The sequence below is a fragment of the Procambarus clarkii genome, chromosome 16 (assembly GCF_040958095.1).
Source record: "Procambarus clarkii isolate CNS0578487 chromosome 16, FALCON_Pclarkii_2.0, whole genome shotgun sequence".
In the NCBI taxonomy this organism is placed as follows: domain Eukaryota; kingdom Metazoa; phylum Arthropoda; class Malacostraca; order Decapoda; family Cambaridae; genus Procambarus; species Procambarus clarkii.
Window position 1 is genome coordinate 26,254,970 of NC_091165.1, and position 19,452 is coordinate 26,274,421.

The 19,452-nt window shown below is 39.8% G+C and overlaps 1 protein-coding gene across 1 annotated transcript in view; it reads left to right on the top strand.

Moving 5' to 3' along the window:
- The first annotated feature begins 5,201 nt into the window (after positions 1–5,201).
- LOC123759892 (rabankyrin-5) overlaps positions 5,202–19,452 on the top strand; it is a 147,005-nt gene continuing 132,754 nt past the window's right edge. The window contains exons 1-4 of the mRNA XM_069325353.1: positions 5,202–5,411; positions 6,918–7,096; positions 7,265–7,385; positions 12,414–12,558. Coding sequence (XP_069181454.1) covers positions 5,396–5,411; positions 6,918–7,096; positions 7,265–7,385; positions 12,414–12,558 — 461 coding nt within the window. The 5' untranslated portion in view covers positions 5,202–5,395. The remainder of the gene's footprint in view (positions 5,412–6,917; positions 7,097–7,264; positions 7,386–12,413; positions 12,559–19,452) is intronic.

The window sequence follows — 19,452 nt, forward strand, 5'->3', positions numbered from 1 at the left end:
TGTTGATGTGACGACTTATATTGAATTTTGTAACTAGCTCATCAAGATTGTAACTTGCTTAGCTAAATGAATTGTGGGGTTCAGTCCCTGAGCCCATTATGTGCCTCTGTAACCCTTTCCACTACTGCCCACAAGATGGGTATGGGGTGCATAATAAATGAACTAAACTAACTAAAACTTTACCAAAAGATGTTCCAGGATGGAATGAAACATTGTAAAAAATATATCCTTTATTAATTACTAGATTGTCTTTACTGTGAATTTTGGTAATTCGATTGTTCTTCTCAATACTGACACTAAGACATTAGCAGCATAGAAAGCTTACACTATAAAATTAACAATGCCAGCAATGTGGTCACATTTAAACAAATATGCTTAAAGGAACACCCGTTGCCCAAGTATACTAACATCAAAATTCTTACTCTATATAAATCTAGCACATTAAATCTTCCCTCAAACTCTTTCAACCCTTCCAACCTCTTATATTTTAATTTATCCCATCCCCCCCTTCCCTTACATTTCACACAGCAGTAAAAGCCAGCTGGTCTTCGTGGGGTGGATGATGATGGATCTCAGGCCCAGTCTTCCCAACCATTTATCATGTGATACAAGGTTGTTTGTACCACTGTGGTAAGCAATGGGGCCATCACATCCCATGCAAACTGCCAATTTGGTTTATATTTAATTAAAACTGACTAATTAATAAGATGTATACTGATTAACTTACTTGAATCAAGTGATAGAGAACAAATGTAGCAATACCAGCATGTCGCCATTCTGGGTGCACTAGCAGGAATGACAGATATGCTATGTTGAAGCCTGTGTCAGGAACGAGCACTCCAAATCCCACCACTAGCTACGGTAGAGGACAACACATGTATGATCTGGATACTGTAGCACTTCTGACACTGTAATGAATAAACAATTAGTTACTAATTAGTTTAACAGAGTATAGATGAAAACTGCTAGTTTAAAGACATGCTATTCAATGGCTCTTAGATCCAAATAAGTATAAAAGTAAATTTGATTTAAAATAGCACTTTCTGTATAGCCCCCTAGTCACTCCATACCCCAAGGAATGAACAAAATTTCAAATATCTCCCATGAGATTTTCACACACTTGCCAATTACACTGTTTAACGTTTTTCTTGGATAGCAAATGTTATTTCCAAATTGATTATTATGCCTCCAATGTATAGAAAATGGCTATTATTCCCAAGCAACTTTACTTTCTGTGGGAGCCCTGTTGGCTCCCTGAAGCTGTCATACACTGATCAGTTCTATCAGTTGTGGAGTTATATCTGCCTAGGGACCACGAGCCAGAACTTGGTCCCCCTCACAGAGATGCAGGAAACAATGGCCTATGATCACTTTACATTTAAAGGTCATCATCTTTGCCATCACCTAGGTAAGGCACCCAGAAAGTTTGGCGAATCAAAACAAACCACTGGATGGTTAAACACAAGACTGCAACCCCAAAATTGTCAAAAGAACTCTCCAACAATGAAAACAAACAACCAAACTTTTGTGAAATTAGCCTCCCTCCCCCCAGCTAGTTTGCTCCACCATCCTCCTCCTTGCTGTGGGGCAGAGGGAGCCAGCCCGGATCAGCCAGGCCCCACACCGGCCAATTCTAGACTGATGTCTGTGCCTGATGGCCGTCGTCGATCTGACTCTGGTTTTCCTTTTATGAGTGGTGTTTTTTGCCTTTGGGCCGAGTTCTTACATGGAAGTATGTGTGAGCCAGGCATTTAGTGCCTGGGGCTGCACATGCTCAGAGTTTTCTTCCCCTGTGTGCTCTGCAAGTACTGCACTACTTTTTCCTGGGGAGTTCGGGATACACTCCTTTTAGGGGCCTTCCTTGCTTCAGGTGGTCTTTGGTGTGAGTACGCCGATGGTCTGTGACTTCTGTCTTTCCTTTGGTTTGGGAGCGTTTGGGACTGGTAGGGTGCACTGTGGTCTGCATGGCCTGCTATTAAGTTAATACACGGCATGCCAAAGTTTTTCTCTGGCTACTAGTTTGCTGCAGTCTGGTCATGGTCTCTGGGGTTTCTTGAAGAATTTATCATTTGGATTCTGTTTTACTTGCCTCTTTGACTTGAGGGTTCATGCCTTGCAGCTTATTAGGCTAGCCTTGGGTGTGCAGGGTGGCTAGCCTTGGTATCTTAGTGTCTGTGTTTATTTGTCACCATACTTTACGTAACAATAGAACCGTTACATGTGTATTAGGCTAGCCTTGGGTGTGCAGGGTGGCTAGCCTTGGGTGTGTATTAGGCTAGCCTTGGGTGTGTATTAGGCTAGCCTTGGGTGTGCAGGGTGGAACTGCCTTGCTGTCCCCTTGGTTTGTTCTTTGGCTTCAGGCGGTGTGATTACTTGCATTGACAGGGTTTACTGGCATAGCGGACCCCAGTACCTAGACTTCCTGCAGGACTAACTCACTCTGCAGGCCCTGGGAAAACCCCTGCAGGCTCAGTTGTACTATAGATACCACTCCTAAGTTCACTTTTGCTTTGAGCAAATTTGAGGGTTGTTCATAGTATGTGCCACCTGGCGCTGTTCATACATTCTGGCTCCGCCATTCTGCCTGTTGGGTCGGAGACACCTTCGACCCCGAGTCATATGGGACTTGTTCTTTCCCCTCCCGCCTTGTGCTTCAGCTCCCTCATTCCTCTGCAGAAGCCCAGAGATATCAGGCAGCTGTCACCCTATATCGCAGGTTTTCTGTTTTGCCGTGTGCTAGGTTGTAATTACCTAAGGATTATTATTTATTTATTTATTTGTCGAACAATTCAATTTCTTTCTTTATTATGCACCCCATACCCATCCCGTGGGCGGTGGTGTAAAGGATTACAGAGGCACATAATCGGTTCAGGAACTGAACCCTCTAGTTCGTTTAGCTAAGCAAATAAAATTTTTTGACGCTAGTTACAAAATTATTAATGTTATATATACATGTACACATTCCCATACATACATGTACATACATATATATATATATATATATATATATATATATATATATATATATATATATATATATATATATATATATATATATATATATATATATATATATATATATATATATATATATATATATATATATATATATATATATATATATATATATATATATATATATATATATATATATATATATATATATATATATATATATATATATATATATATATATATATATATATATATATATATATTATTAAATATGACCGAAAAAGTAAGATTAATAATTCTAACACGAATTTTCTCAATCTTTCGTACATTACGCTTCACTGTTGGAGGTAAATCAAAAATCAATTCTCCAAAATTCATTTTTATTTCTAGTCTGACGCGACACGGGCGCGTTTCGTAAAACTTATTACATTTTCAAAGACTTTAGTTCACAAATACACAACTGAATAGAACTTACCTATCTCCGATTTTATATCTACATTTGAGTGAGGTGGGAGGGGTGATGTGGCATTAACACAAGACAGAACAAGAGGGGATATTAATAGGGTATTAAAAGTATCAACACAAGACAGAACACAAACAATGGGTATTGAATAGAAGTGTTTGTAGAAAGCCTATTGTTCCATATTTCTTGATGCTTCTATATTGGAGCGGAGTCTTGAGGTGGGTAGAATATAGTTGTGCAATAATTGGCTGTTGATTGCTGGTGTTGACTTCTTGATGTGTAGTGCCTCGCAAACGTCAAGCCGCCTGCTATCGCTGTATCTATCGATGATTTCTGTGTTGGAAATATTTGTGAATATATATATATATGTATATATATATATATATATATATATATATATATATATATATATATATACATATATATATATATATGTATATATATATATATATATATATATATATATATATATATATGTATATATGTATATATATATATACATATATACATATATATATATATACATATATATATATGAATATATATATATATATATATATATATATATAATATATATATATATATATATATATATATATATATATATAAATAAATATAAATAAATAAATATGTTTATTCAGGTAAGGTACATACATACAAGTGATGTTACATTAATGGATTGATATATAGATAGAGCTAGTACATACAATGCCTAAAGCCACTATTACGCAATGCGTTTCGGGCAAGAAAAACATTAATATCTAGAACTTAATACTAATTGAGCATAAAGAATAAGAGGTGTTGAAAACAAATACAAATAAAGATAAAAAAAGGGGGAACATGACTGAAAAAGCAGCACAAATACAATAGGTTGACAAACAGTGTTGATTAAAAAAAAATAATAATAATAAAATAAAATAACAGACATGGGTTGACAATAAAGGAGTGAGGTGGGTTACAGGGAATTTATTAGGTAGTGTTTAGTTTTTATCTTAAACTGGTTGAGAGAGGTACAGTCTTTAACATGGTTGGGAAGGTCATTCCACATTCTGGGTCCCTTGATTTGTAGAGCATTTCTAGTTTGATTAAGACGTACTCTAGGAATATCAAAACTGTATTTATTCCTGGTGTGGTGCTCATGGGTTCTGTTACAACCTTCAATGAAGCTTTTGAGGTCAGGATTGGCATTATAATATATATATATATATATATATATTATATATATATATATATATATATATATATATATATATATATATATATATATATATATATATATATATATATATATATATATATATATAAATGGTGAATCAAAACAAACCACTGGATATATATATATATATATATATATATATATATATATATATATATAGAATATATATATATATATATATATATATATATATATATATATATATATATATATATATATATATATATATATATATACGTATACATATATACATAACCAAATTGTATTTTTCCTATTTTTCTGCCATGTTCGCCCCTTTTTTATTTTTATATTTTCTCAACACATTTTATACTTTAATCTCAATTAGTATTAAGTTTTAGTCTTTAGTGTTTTTCCTGCCCGAAACGCTTTGCGTAATAGTGGCTTTAGGCATTGTATGTACTAGCTCTATCTATAAATTCATCAATATATCTATCACCCCTTGTTTGTATTTTACCTGAATAAACATTTGAATCTGAATTTTTTTGAATTTGAATACATGAACTTGTACATGATTATTTATATCATGTGTTCGTGAATTTCAGCAATTGAGATGTGGCAACAGTGAGTCCGTCCATGATCATAACAGTGATGGGCGTCCCGTGACCACCTCCTGCACCCTCGACCCTCACTCAACTACAACTACTGAAACAGTTACTCTGAGCTGCGTTATCTGGGCATATACGGCTTTGCACTGTCTCTCCCCTTTAATTGAACCAAACAACAACACCTGCTCCAATTCCATGGCTGCAGTCAACGGTAATAAGTTAACTCGGTAATGCGTCTACACAGTTGAAAATTATATAATTTTAAACTGCTTGTGGTATAATGTTATCCTAGCATGCTAAAAAATACAGGTTTGGCAAATTCTGTGCTGTAAATGAATGTCACTTGTGTATGGTAAAATCGTACAGAAAGTGGTTCGACAAAACCCTCATTTTTCCGATTGTCGAAATCATACATATCGTTAGGTTATAATTAATAATAATTCATTGTGTCAAGGGTCAGGAAGCAAGGTTATACATACAGTATATGTTAGGCTTATACCGAGTCCCCCAGGGTTGAATTACCGACTCCTCCCAGGATGCAACCCTACAACAAACTGACTAACTCCTGGGTACCTATTTACTGATAAGTGGACAGAGGCATGAGATGTAAGGAAACGCTCCCAATCATTTCTGTGCCACCTTTGATTCAAACCCGGAATTCTTACGAGTTGAGAACGAGCCCGACTGTACTACCGTGACCTTCCAAGATTAGGTTAGGCAGTATTAGCTTAGGTTAGGCTTGGTTTGGTCAGGTTAAGTTGGATAGATTATAAAACTGTTAGCAAACCATTTTGTGAATGGTATCTATCGTGTACCAATGATGGTTGGCCAGTGGATTTTAAGCCTTGCATACCTCAAGCTAACAAAGCTAAACGATATATTTACCTGAATTTTCCTGAGGGCTACTGTCTCTAGTGGCTTCGATGAGGACATGAAGCTGGTGGCTTGTCAAATGTCCCCACATTTGTCCTGATTATTTTTTTAAACTTGATTGTAAAATTCAGCCCTGTTTAACATTTACAGCTTTGGCGAATAAATTACCATTTACGAACAAGGTTTTGTACATGTAAATAGCACAAGAGAATGTGTGGAGTGAGTGTATGTTTAGCACATTTAGAGATTTAAACATAGGGGCTGTGTGTTGTCTGAAGACAGTTTGTTATAGTTCTGATAGCAGATTTTTGCTGGATTGGACTGCTACAGAGCAGACAGCCAGATTCCGGCTGCATCGAGCTTCCATGCTCTCATCCCATATTCGAGCTCTTCAACCCAAACCTGTAACGTAAACATACATTACAAGTCATTTACGCTTACTTATGCGCTGGAAGAACTTAAGAAATTCTCTAGCTTAATACACAATATTTAGGTCACAACACTTCCCGTGGTCGCACTCAATATTGAGGCCCTCACCCAGGAGGGGTTCCCAAGATTTTTTCCAAGATGGAGTCTGTTTACTTAAAGCAAATGTATGTATACTTGAGCAAATGCATGCCTCGCGTATGTACGGAACTTTTAAATCTTACAAGGTGCTTTAAATCGTCATCATTGACTTGCACTGTGAGATCAGAAATGGCATGATCCCTGATTAACTCATCCATTTGAAGGGTTAGGGATGAAGTCATCAGTTTTCAATAAAACAAAGCTATGGATAGATTTGTGTACTATAATATTATTACAACTTTTGAATTTTGATGACTCCCTTGTGCATTAACTGCAGAAGTGGTGAAGCTTCAGCAGCACTTATCACTATTGCGTGAACAGTATGTACGGCTGCAGGAACGTCACACAGCCCTTGAGCAGCAACATGCTATTGCCACTGCCGGCTCTCAAATCACAGAGGGAGAAGATTCATTTGTCACTAGGCTTCTACGATTTGTAGCTGACTTATATGATGAGGTATGTTCAGTACTGTGCTTCATATGGATGCTAATGTTGATAATTTTCTTGAGGTGTAACAGTATCAATAATCTCATTGTTGTGGTATGAGAGAAATATAAACAATGTCAATAAATGTATATAATTTTTGTTTAATTATTCTGTAGATTTTTTTATTTTGGCTACCAGGAAAAATACAGTGATATGTCTGTGCACCTTGGCAGTAGAGATGTCCGAGCTCACCGTTTTGTACTTGCTGCTCGTAGCAACAGCTGGGGTATTCCATCCCTTGCTGATGTTGATTCACTTGGTAAGTACTTCATTACATTGAATTTTCATCAAGAATTTGTGCATGAAGATGTAACACCATAAATGGTTTTATTTAATTAATATTTCACAAGAGTCAGTCACACAGGATATCGGTGGTACCAGGTTGTCGGCCCTAAGCATTCTAAAGTCATGCCTTTCAGGTGTTAATTGTAACAGGTTGCCTTTGTGTCAGATCACATCATGTGACCTCGCTTTCTGCTAAGCTGATAATTGCAGACGGGTGGCTGGGTTGTTTCCATCAAACAAGCTGCTGTCTAGGTATGGTAGGAAGATAGCCAGAGGCCATCTCCTGTAGATGGAGTCTAGTTCCTGGTTTCCCCTTAACTCCCCACGGAACTGTACACTAGGAGAAGAGCGATAGCTAGATCGCTACTGCAGAGAAGAGTACCAGCAGCCCAGACTGGCCATCCCAGGCTGAGTGAGGACTCTGTCCCACCTGTCCTCTCAAAATAATGTTGCTTTTCGCTCGTATGCGCGCTATGGTCGAAAACTGACGTAATTTGAAATGAATTGGCTCACGAAAGGGATGTACGGTCCCGTTTTCTATTTGGGTCCAACAGCTTAGTCTGTTAGGTTAGGAGAGGACACTTTTAATTAATGCTTTTCATGACATTTTGAAACTTTAGGAGAATTTCCTGCCCTCCTAACCTACCAGAGGAGCCCTAATTTTAACTTAGTGTTTTGGAAAGAAAAGAATCCCAAATTTATTTTTAACAAATTTTAATTTTCAAATTACGTCAATTTTCGGCCATACGTGCACACGGCTAAATTCAGATGTAATTTGTAAGAGGACAGGTTTCTCTGTCAGCCATACCACCTCCCTCCTCTCTACAAAACTCAGTCTCAGAGACTTTGGTGAGTGAACTGTAAGGTTGACATATTGTGTTTTCCAATTGATTTGTTGTGTGATTTTCAGGGGCAGTCAGCCATAGTTGCTCTCAATTTCTTGTGTGGTGACTAATTCTGAATCAATGTTGACAAGAAGATGTGGCCTTGAACATCAAGTGAAATGTTTGAATTATAATACCCATAATAGTAAATATATAAATGATTAACTTACTTTTTAAAATTGTCTTTAATTCTGATCCTTAGATCTTGTACAGTGGCACCTCGACTTACGACTGTCCCTACTTACGAACTTTTTGAGTTACGATGTAAATTTCGTCGGAAAATGCGACCCGACTTAAGACCTTTCCCCTCGACTAACGACTTTGTTGATACGCGAATGGGTCGACTGATCATGTGGTTCCTGGTCGCATGGACGACCCGGCCTCAGTTTGCCAGAGCCGCCCACTTAGTGACGATCGCGCTTGTAAAGAATTTCATTATTTTTTGTTTTTTGTAACATAAAGAGTAATTATAATGTATCATACTATGGGTCCCAAGAAAGTCAATGGTAAGGTTCAACCTAAGAAAACACATGCGAGGATGACCATAGAGCAAAAACAAGAGATCATTCATAAACATGAAGATGGTGTGCGGGTTGTTGAACTAGCTAGGCAGTACAACAAATCTGTCAACGATATCCACCATACTTGTTAAGCAACCCATCCTCCGAATTGACAGTACGATTTAATACTAAGTGTAATAAGTACACTTTCTTACTGTAATAAGCAGTGCATAATTGCACTTATGGGGCTGTTACATTGACCCAACTCCCTCCCCCGCTTTAATTCTTCTCGTTTTCTGTTAAGTCACTCAGAATTTTAGGATGACGTTTTCAATTTCGATTTGCAATACACAAGTTTTAAATATCAGGAATTTCTTTTTCAGGTTAATTAAACAATATAGACTTTATACAAAATTTTAAAATATCCCGAGTTACTTTACAATTTATTGATATATTTTAGTTTTGTTTTATTAGTTTTATAAAACTGTAATATCAATATAGCTATAGGTTAAGTACTAATTGTAATTAAGAAGCAATACAATTATTATCTTCAAAAACTAAGACGGTTAGGTGAGGTTGTGGTTTTCTATTCAGTTTTTCAGGTAAACTCAAATATTCACAATATATCTGACAGTACGATTTAATACTAAGTGAAAATAAGTACAATTCCTAACTGCTATGAATAGTACATAATTGCACTTATTTGTCTTCTTACATTTACCACCCCATTTTTGGAGGACGGGCTGTGTTAAGAAGGACTGTTACGGACCCGAGTCCAGCGTCCGAGCCCGGAGCAGTGACGACCACGCCATCTGTGGGTCAGCTCCCGAAACCCCCTCCAAATGGACGACACCATCTAGTGCGGACGAGATATACTGGCCACAAGGGCTAGTTTCCCGTCCTAATCAGCTCGTGACGTAGCCGCTGCTGACCTCTGGTGAGGTGACGCTTAGACAGCAACGCCATCTATGGAGTGGATAGGTGGGCGTTTGTGTCTAAGCCTGTGAGTGAGGTGCCCTAGAGTGTAACTTGTACTGATGACGTGTCTGATTACAGAGTCGACCTGGGACTGCTGAATCGGACGGTGGATCAGTCTACCCAAGGCAGCCGTAGAACCTCCACGCATTTGCTGCTGAAGCCGTGAGTCACCCCCTTCCCCGGATGAACACTGTTGTGTTAGCCTGCCTGTGACGTGGCAGTTGAGGAATTGTCGTACCCGGGGCTGACTGGTGGAGAAGACTGGCCACTGGGGTGTTGTGGTGAGGAGAGTGATCTGTGGAATCACACGAGGCTCCTGCCTAGGGCTCGCAACCCTAGTATCGGTCGTGGAGTGGCCTAACCAGTGGAACTGATTGGAACCTGCCAGCTACAGGCTGGATTTGTGGTTGAAGGCCTCCACGACGGTGCCCCCAGTGAAACTGTGATTTGGCTGGCCTGTGGCCTGGGTAGACTCGAGAGAATCGAAGGATTCAAAGTGAGGCCACAAGAAGAGGACCAGGGCTACTCCTCTCGAGCACCGTGGAACATTCCTGCGTCTTCAGAGGAAGACCATTCTGTATATAATAGTGTTTATACCCCCCGTGTGCTAATTTATATATTTATTTATGGTGATGGTAATTATATATTAAGTTTAGTTAATTTGTATCCCTTCCCCTTTTATTTACTTGCGTTACGGAACACACCTCTTGAAAGCCACTACTAGCTTGGGGCCGGATACCCAAACTCTACTAACATCAGAGAAAGAACCCAGTTGCGACCCAATAGGGTCGTAACAAGGACATTGCGTGCTAAAGTGGCAAAAGGCATAACAATAATCATGAAACATCGAACACAAACACTTGAAGATGTTAAACAGTTATTATTAATTTGGATACACAACAAGGAGTTAGCAGGTGATAGCATTTCAGAGGCCATTATTTGTGAAAAGGCAAGGAAATTGCATGAAGATCTCATAAAGAACACCCCCTGGAACGAGTGATGCAGGCAACCAGAGCGTCAGGAGGTGGCTGTCATCAACTATTATTCACAAAATGCCAACAGTTATACAGTGTTTTATTTTACATACCCATTGTGTACAGGGAGAAATGGTTGAAGGATGACAAAATGGTGTCAGGGGAGGCAGGTGGTGTCATTGATAAGGGTTGGTGTCAGGGGAGACAGGTGGTGTCATTGATGATGGTTGGTGTAAGGGGCAAGTGGTGTTAGTTGTTGGGGTTTAGGGTCATGGGAGGCAGGTGGAGTCAGTGGTGAATGAATGTCACTGAAGACATGTGGTGTCAGTAGTGGAAGTTGTTGTCAGGAAAGGCATGTGGTGTCAGTGGTAGAAGTTGTCAGGAGAGGCAGGTAGTGTCAGTGGTGGAAGTTGTCAGGAGAGTAAATTAGTGTCAGTGGTGGAAGTTGTTGTCAGGGGAGGCAGGTGATGTCAGTGGTGGAAGTTGTTCTCAGAAGTGGCAGGTGGTGACAGTGGTAGACGTTGTCAGGGGTGGCAGGTAGTGTCACCCCATGAACTAGGCTTCAATGGTACACACTCCCTTTCCTCGATGTCTGTGTGAGAACCATAGACAACACCTTCACCAAGGAAGTTTATACTAAACCTACCAACATCAAAATGTGTGTAAATGGCCACAGTGAAAGCCCAGTTAAATATAAGACCAGCATGATACTCATATATATAAACAGAGCCTCGACACATTGTTCGGTCTGGCATAATACACACACAAAATTGGACATACCCTTCAAGTATTAATAAACAACTCTCATACAAGGAATGGTTGAGGGCCACAGGGCCAGAAAAATGATAGGATGGATTACGAGAACATTCAAGTCCAGAGATCCCATCACAATGGTTGTACTCTTCAAATCACTTGTGTTGTCCCATCTTGAGTACTGCTCAGTACTCACTTCCCACTTCAAAGCAGGAGAGATTGCTGAAATAGAGGGAGTACAGAGAACATATACGGCACGCATAGATGAGATAAAGCCCCTAATTTATTGGGATTTTTGGAGGTTGAACAGGGTCCTGGCCACCCGTTACCTTGTTAATGTTCCTGGCTCTAATCGGGCGTTTGTCGCTTTGGGTCATAGGTTGCAGCAGTTGTAGCCAACCCTTCCTTCCTCCCTCCTGTCAGCGGTATTCGTAATTTTTTATATTCAGCCTCTAAACTGGGGTTGGATGGTCGGCGTGGGAGTCTGGGGCTCCCCCTTTCCCCTCCTAGGGAGGGGGGAGCTGCGCAGACAGTGGCATGGCGGCAGTTGTGATGATATGCTTGTTTGATTGTTTTCGAATTGGGGAGCTCTACTTGATGGTTCAGTTTTCGGTAGCAATTTTAACCAGGTGGAGTTTGTTTTGGGATGCCTACTTTTCTGGGTGCTTTCCCCGATCGATGGCAGGCATAGAATGCTTCCAACCACATGGAGTTTTTTATAGGCCATTGTTCCTCATGTCTCTATGAGGGGGCCAGGTTCTGGCTCGTCGTCTCCGGTAGGCAAGAACTCCAATCGAATTGACTTGCTGCCACAATCTAATACATACATAGCCCGGTAAGCTCCGGGGAGCCTCTGGGACTTGCCCAGAAAATGGGGTTTCATTACATTCAACGCTGGCTTTTTCAACTACAGATTGGAGTGCACTGGATGAAGAGGTTGGGGAGGCAGTGCTGCGCTGGGTGTACACAGACCATGTGTCTCTCCTGAATGATCACAACTTTACATTGAGTCTCATGAGAGCTGCTGCTGGTTTCTCTCTCAATCCCCTAATGAAAAGGTAAGACATTTGTTCTACACCTAAGTATTAAATCTTTCTTACATATGTTTATTGAAATTATCTTAGGCATACAGTAATATAATGTTAAAATTAATATTCTGTATTTACCCGAGAGGCACTAACACACTAGTGGCCTCATTAAGGACAGGAAGCTTGTCACATTCCCCCCCATTTGTCCTGATGATTTTTTCATGCTGGATTTTTAACCTCTGTGATGCACTTCATTTATTATTCCCTGTGCCCCAAAAATAAAAAAAAATTTGATCTTTGTAAAATGATAAATTCCGTTCCCTGAACACGTACATGTAAAAAAAAAAATCACTGACTGTGGCAACGTGGAGAAGGGGGTGTGTTTGCTGTGCGCCCGTGCGTGAAGCTCCCAGTGGCGGTTGCGCGGGCCATTCAAGCACCGCGTGTTGTCACAAATATATTGTAACGGGTTGTGTACTGCAACAAATACCAAGTCCAGATGGGGTGACTCTCGGTTACATAAATAAAAAAAAATGCTGCTTTAGCCCTTGCAGTGTGTAAGTCACAGGTAGAAACAAAAGAAAAATTGATTAAAACAATTTGCTGAAAATAATTAAAACAATTTACTGAAAAATCAATGAACGTAAATGTCACCTGGGAACACTTGGCTGTTATTATAGAACAAATAAAATAAGTAAATGAAAGTTTGAATCTAATACAATACAAGAGTATACTGGTGTGCTGAAGACAACCACAATACCACCACGACATCAGTCACACGACGTAGGCTAATAGTAGATGACAGGTGAGAGAGACCAAGGTGATCCAAGAGCACTAAGAGAGACTGGCTCCCTAGGGAGGCAGTGCCCAGTATATAGTCTGGTGGTGATGACTCACAGCCAGTGTCAATGCAAGGTGGTAAGCACTAGTAGCAAATGACTAGTTTGCTACTGGCAGTGCCATTGTGTTGAAGCTGTACCACTGCTAGTTGAAGTCGGCTAACTGGCTGTGTACGAGATGATAGCTGAGGCGCTCAGCTTGCCTCTTGAGTCGTACCAGGCCGTGCCAGGCCCTGGGTGGGTACGGAGTGGTGGAGAGGTGGCAGGACTGATGACTCATCTTGGCTGGTGTAGAGGTGAACTTTCATGTGAAAGATTCACGTGACAATATTTTCAATTATTTGTTCTATGTATTTCCAATGCAGTTTTGCTTTTGATCTTATATGATGCACATTTGTGTCCTTCACAATATGCATACAGTAGAACGTTCATAATGTTCCATGGAACTGTAATACATGAGTCAGTAGTATGTCCACAATAAATGTTTATTATAGCAATATTACTTGTTCAAAACTCACCAAAATTACAATATGTACAGTTTTGCACACTATTTAGACAGTAACACACTGTATTACACAGTACTTTGGAAGCGAGTGATAATCAACGAAGCAGTCCGTGGTATACAGAGCGACTTCGCTCTTGATGCACCAGGTACAGATTTTTTATTCCTGTTTCTTTGTTCTGTGTGCCTGCAAATAACACACTCACGTTCACCCTTGGTTTTAGTACCTCTAGGTGGTATGTAGCCAAGCTTGTTAAGTGTAAGGTAGTCTTGAAAAGATTATAGGAAAAGATCAATTTGTAAGGTAGTCTTGAAATGATTGCTTTGTACGGTATTCTGGAAGAGATTTGGCTATTCTTAAAAAGATCTATGGAAAACACCACCATGGAAGCTGCTAACACTGTTCATCTATGCTACTTGTATCAGATGCATCATCACTGAACCCAGAAAATGATTTATCTATGTATCATCTATAAAAATTGGAGATAACAGGGGTGAACATGGGTAACACTAAGCTACTACTGGATAAGCGTGCTGTATTGTCCTCATTAGTGCTGTATCACTAGCGTCTGACCCTTGTTAGGTCCTTATTGTGTCTAGCTGCATCAATATCATGACCTTTATGTTCTTCAAACAAGGTCTGAATTTCACAGACAGAGCGATCTTTCAACACTGCATCGGACAGGTGTTTGGGAGCCAGAGGCGCATGTGCCACCCATGGTTGCTCACTGGGAATGGAGCCAGTCAACAGCCCTAGGACATTTTGGGAATTTTTTCCAAGATGGCTGCCTCTCGCTGGAGGTCCCAAGAGTTAATTTTTGAACACAACTTACTGCATGCACATTTTGAATGGGTACAAAATATTAAAAGTGTGTTTTCTTGGCTCGCGCAGTTTCCCACCAACCGAGTTTTCTTGGCCGGTGCAGTCCAGTGGTTAATGCCCTTGGTTTTTCACTTTTGCCTATAACAAGTAATTTTAATTTGTGTGCACCAGCTGCATTTGCACAAACAAGTAGAGAGAACCATTCTTTATTTGACTTGAACCCAGCTGAGCAATCACTTTCATCCTGATGAGCGTATGTATAACCGCCTATCATGCCTCAATACAAGCTTGTTTTGTCGGCCTTATAAATTTGCTCGCGAGATAAGGAATCGTCCTGCATGATCCCCTCAAATTTTGATACATATTCTCTGCACCTTTTGCATCAGCAGATTGCTTTTCACCTCACAATTTCACACGCCTAATACCATGACGAACCTTAAAGTCCCTTAGCCACCTATCACTGTATAGACAGTTGTCATGAAGCTTCATTTCTTGGTGAAAATGCTTGACTTTTTCCATCCTGGTCATAAGCCATCTTGGCACTGGCTTCTTTGATTTGCCATGTGTCTGCCTGTACTATTCCCACACAGCCTCATAAACACTTTTAATACGTGCATTACTAACAATTTTTCTATTACGCATTGTTACATCTCTCACTTTTAGCATAACTTGCAAAAATCCCATCTTTAACCTTCAATATATCACTTAGAATAGTTTTTACAAACTTTGTACTTGGTACACACAACACTTTTAGGAATTCTAGTTTCAACTTCCTTTATAAGTTGAACTTTTTTTTCAAAAGTCATCACAACGTGTTTTCTCTTGGCTCTACAGGGCTCTGTTGAAGCCCTGAACAACAGATTTCCTGCATTTCCTGATGTCATAGTACCAGGATGCAACACACATGCATAGATATAAAATGGTAAGAGGGAAAAAGTCTTTGCACGCCGTAGGCAGCCACAAAAACAATACTGGGTCATCAAGCAGGTGCAGAGGTCGCGCCATGGCAATACGGTTGTAGGCTGTGAAACTTCATAGGCCTCTTGGGACTGGACAGCAAACGAATAGATGGAATAAATGAAAGAATTGAGGTCCGGTAGTTAGGTTGGGGAGTGTATCTGCGACTGATGTGACCTTTTAGTATGAAACAATCTCAGGAGGATAGCTTCAGAGATCCACATGGAGCTTCTTCATAAATTGGTGTTTCATTACATTCAATGCTAGGTTTACGTCTGTCAACTGTGACATGGAGGATTTAAGAGAGAGAGAGAGAGAGGAGGCACATTAAATTTGTTATTTAACACTTTGGCGTACCCCGCGCGCCACCCCTCAACTGTGCGATTTGGGCCCCAGGGTGTCACGGGAGCACGCGTAAATTCTGAAAAGCGTATACTCTCTTCAACTTTGTCACCTTAATTCTCATCCTATGAGATTAAATTTTGTATCATTGTGTTCGCAATAGAATTCTCTACAGCACTAAATGCATATAAACTCCAAAAGCCCAGCTAATTACCCGCAGCAAACAGAGAAAGTGCGAACGAGTTACCCAGGAGCAAGCAAACGCGATAAAATGTTTTCACTATTTTCACTCTGGTCACCTCAATTTTCGTCCTAGGTCTTTCATTTTGGTCTCAATGGGTTTGCAATAGAATTCTCTAGAGGAACATTTGCATATAAAATAAAAACCTGGTCACGCTCCAACCGCCGACGAGTTGAAGACGGGCCACGCGTTAGCCGCGAGTGAGCGCTCAGATGCCTTCCAGCTACACTCCCAATTCCCGCCCTTTTCAAGCCTTTCTTTCGCAAATTTCTTCCTGGAAGGGCCTTGTTCATGATCACTATCCATCGTGGAGTAAGCGTAGATAGTTTCTAAAGCCGCAGTAAGAAATATAGCCACGGAAAATAGCCGAAATGTTCACACAATTTCACACAATTGTTCACACAATGAAAAAATTCAAAAGGTGACACCCCTAGGGTCAACACTTGCAGCAGAGGAGCTCCAGCATATTTCAACAATCCTAAGTATTGTAGTACAGGTTGATGGTAGTGAGTGGTGTCCCAGAGAACATAAAGGTATAGTGCTCTTGAAAAATAGGTGAGATAACAGGAAAGTGCTAAGGGAAGTGAAAAATCGGATGAGAAAAAGTTGCCCTAGTGTTTACAGTGCAGAGAAGAACATTCAAGATGGCCACTGGCAAGGGGAAAAACAAAACAGAGCTTGATTTTGAGGGATTCAATGAAGAAAGCATTGATATTAGTAGTCTACATAACAAGTTGGTAAATTTAGATACTATAGTGAACTCTCATGTAGAAATAATTAGTAAATTGAAAGAAAGTAATGACCATTTGAATAGCAAAGTTTTATGTCTTGAGGGTTTAGTGAAAGACTTGCGCAAGGATAAGAATCAATTGGAAACAAATTGCAAAGCCATGGAAGAAGAAAATAAACTCTTAAAAATAGCTTTGGAAGAAGTTAAAGTAAATTTAAACATAAATGACTACAATAGGTTAGGCAAGGAAATTCAACAGGAGAAACAGCTTTTGTCAGCACAGATGGAGGAAGTTACACAGGGAATAGAACAGTGCAAGAAAGATATGCAACTCACTTATGCACAAGTGGCCAAGGAGAAGGAAAAAATAGAAGAAGCAGTAAAGGAAGTCAAACACTGCAGCAACCAAGATAAAACAAACATTAGGCTAGAAGTGAGGAAAGAATTGGCATCTAACCCGAAGTTGGTGCAAAACACAGTTGATCGGAGTAAGTCCCTGATCATTTTTGGCTGCAAAGAAAAGGCGATAACATCTAGGTCAGAAAGAGCTGTAGAAGAAGCTAAAGTAGTAGATAAAATTGTTGGCCTCGTGGAAGGTCTTACAAACAGAGAGAATGTGTGCGACTACAGGAGAATAGGCAGGTACGTAAAAGGGAAAGATCGACCTTTGAGGATCACCCTAAACGGTGCCAAACAGATGGAAGAAGTACTAAGGAATGCTAGAAAATTGCAAAGGGATGAGGATGGGAAAGGGTGGTCGTTAAGACGAGATCTTTCAAAAGAAGATAGAGAGAAGCTGAAACTGAACCTCGCCGAGGCAAAACATTTAAATGAGAGCAGGAATGAAGAAGAAATAAATTCTTTTTTCTACAAAGTGATAGGGGTAGGCAAACCAGTAAAGTGGTACATAAAGGCAAACCAACAAAATCAATAGAGAGAGGGGGAGTGAAGAATAAGGAGAGGGGGAACAAGTTCCTGAAGATTGCATACACCAACATAGATGGAGTGAGATCGAAGATACTGGAGTTAAGTGATGTAATACAGCTGCAGACACCAGACATTGTTGCACTCACGGAGACAAAACTTGAAGATGTAATTTTAAATGAGGTCATATTCCCAAGGGGCTACTCAATTTGGAGACGGGACAGAAAAATTAGGAAAGGCGGTGGCGTTGCTGTGCTGGTAAAAGAACACCTAAAGGTGAAGGAAATAATGACTGCCAATCCACAAGAAGTTGACATAATAGCACTAGAGATCTGCTATGAGGATGATAAACTAATGATGATAAATGCATATAGTCCACCGCCAAGCAGCACATGGTCAAAGGAGGAGCTAGATAGTAAACGTGAAGGTCTTATAACAATAATGAGAGAGATTATAGCGAGAGCGGATAACGATAGATCACGACTGTTGATAGTCGGTGACTTCAACTTGAAATCCATAGACTGGGAAGCATATGAAGCTAAAACAGAAGATTTTTGGACCTGTAAATTTGTAGACCTCATCCTGGAAACATTCTTGTATCAACATGTTAAACAAGCTACGAGGATGAGGGAAGGGGACGTTCCCTCCATGCTAGATTTGATATTTACCAGGAAGGAGGAAGAGATATTTGACATTCAGTACCTTCCTCCCTTGGGTAAAAGTGACCATGTCTTTTTGGGAATAAAGTATGCAATGCGTTATAAGCTGGAAGAAAATAAGGAGGTTGAAGCAGTTGAAAAACCAGACTTCAGGAGAGGACATTATGGTGACCTTAGAAATTTTTTTAGTGAGTATAATTGGACAGACTTGATGCTAGGCAAGGAAGTGAATGAGATGTATGGCAAGTTTTGTGAAATATATGATAAAGGCACAAAAAAATTTATACCAAAACAGAGATGCAGAACTAGGAAACAGGATTGGTTCAATAGAAATTGCGAGAGGGCTAGAGACCGAAAGACACAAAAATGGAATCAATACAGGAAGAGGCCGAACCCCCAAACATACCAGCGATACAAAGATGCGAGAAACAACTACACGGCAGTGAGGAGAGAGGCAGAAAGAAATTTTGAAAAAGGGATTGCGGACAAATGTAAAACAGAACCAGGTCTATTCTATAAATTCATAAACAACAAATTGCAGGTAAAGGATAATATTCAGAGGTTGAAAATGGGAAATAGATTCACGGAAGATGAAAAGGAAATGTGTGAAACACTAAACGAAAAGTTCCAAAGTGTGTTTGTACAAAATGAAATCTTTAGGGAACCAGATACAATAAGAATTCCAGAGAACAACATAGAACACATAGAGGTGTCTAGAGACGAAGTGGAAAAAATGCTCAAGGAGCTCGGTAAGAACAAAGCAGCTGGCCCAGATGGCGTTTCACCATGGGTTCTGAGAGAATGTGCATCTGAGCTCAGCATTCCACTTCACCTGATCTTTCAGGCATCCCTGTGTACAGGAATCGTAGCAGACGGGTGGAAACAGGCTAACATAGTTCCAATCTAC